This window comes from Apaloderma vittatum, unplaced genomic scaffold, assembly GCF_000703405.1.
Source record: "Apaloderma vittatum isolate BGI_N311 unplaced genomic scaffold, ASM70340v1 scaffold25597, whole genome shotgun sequence".
Classification (NCBI taxonomy): Eukaryota; Metazoa; Chordata; class Aves; order Trogoniformes; family Trogonidae; genus Apaloderma; species Apaloderma vittatum.
The window spans coordinates 642-969 of NW_009727079.1; the positions used below are offsets into that span (position 1 = coordinate 642).

A 328-nucleotide genomic window follows, 5' to 3' on the forward strand; every position below is an offset into this window, starting at 1 on the left:
AGGCGGCTGGGGGCGGTGCTGAGGGGCAGCAGGGGGCTGTACCCACCCATCCCCACTGTGCATCTCTCTTCACAGGTGCTGGATGGAAACACTAACCCCTACGACATCGTCCTCAAGGACCTGGAGCCACCCCTCATCGCCCGCTTTGTCCGCTTCATCCCTGTCACAGACCACTCCATGAACGTCTGCCTGCGCGTGGAGCTGTACGGCTGCGTCTGGCTAGGTGGGTGCTGCGGCCCTGTGCTCGTCCCTTTGTCCCCAGAACCCAGATGGAGGCTGTCCATCTCACTGGGGGCTGGCAACTCCCCAAGCCTGGCCAGGGCTCAGC

At 64.0% G+C, this 328-nt stretch overlaps 1 protein-coding gene across 1 annotated transcript in view; it reads left to right on the forward strand.

Moving 5' to 3' along the window:
* Positions 1 to 328, forward strand: part of LOC104277042 (discoidin domain-containing receptor 2-like) — a gene marked incomplete at both ends in the record, with an annotated part of 1,267 nt that overhangs the window by 238 nt on the left and 701 nt on the right. Inside the window, one exon of the mRNA XM_009873561.1 lies at positions 76 to 223. Coding sequence (XP_009871863.1) covers positions 76 to 223 — 148 coding nt within the window. The remainder of the gene's footprint in view (positions 1 to 75; positions 224 to 328) is intronic.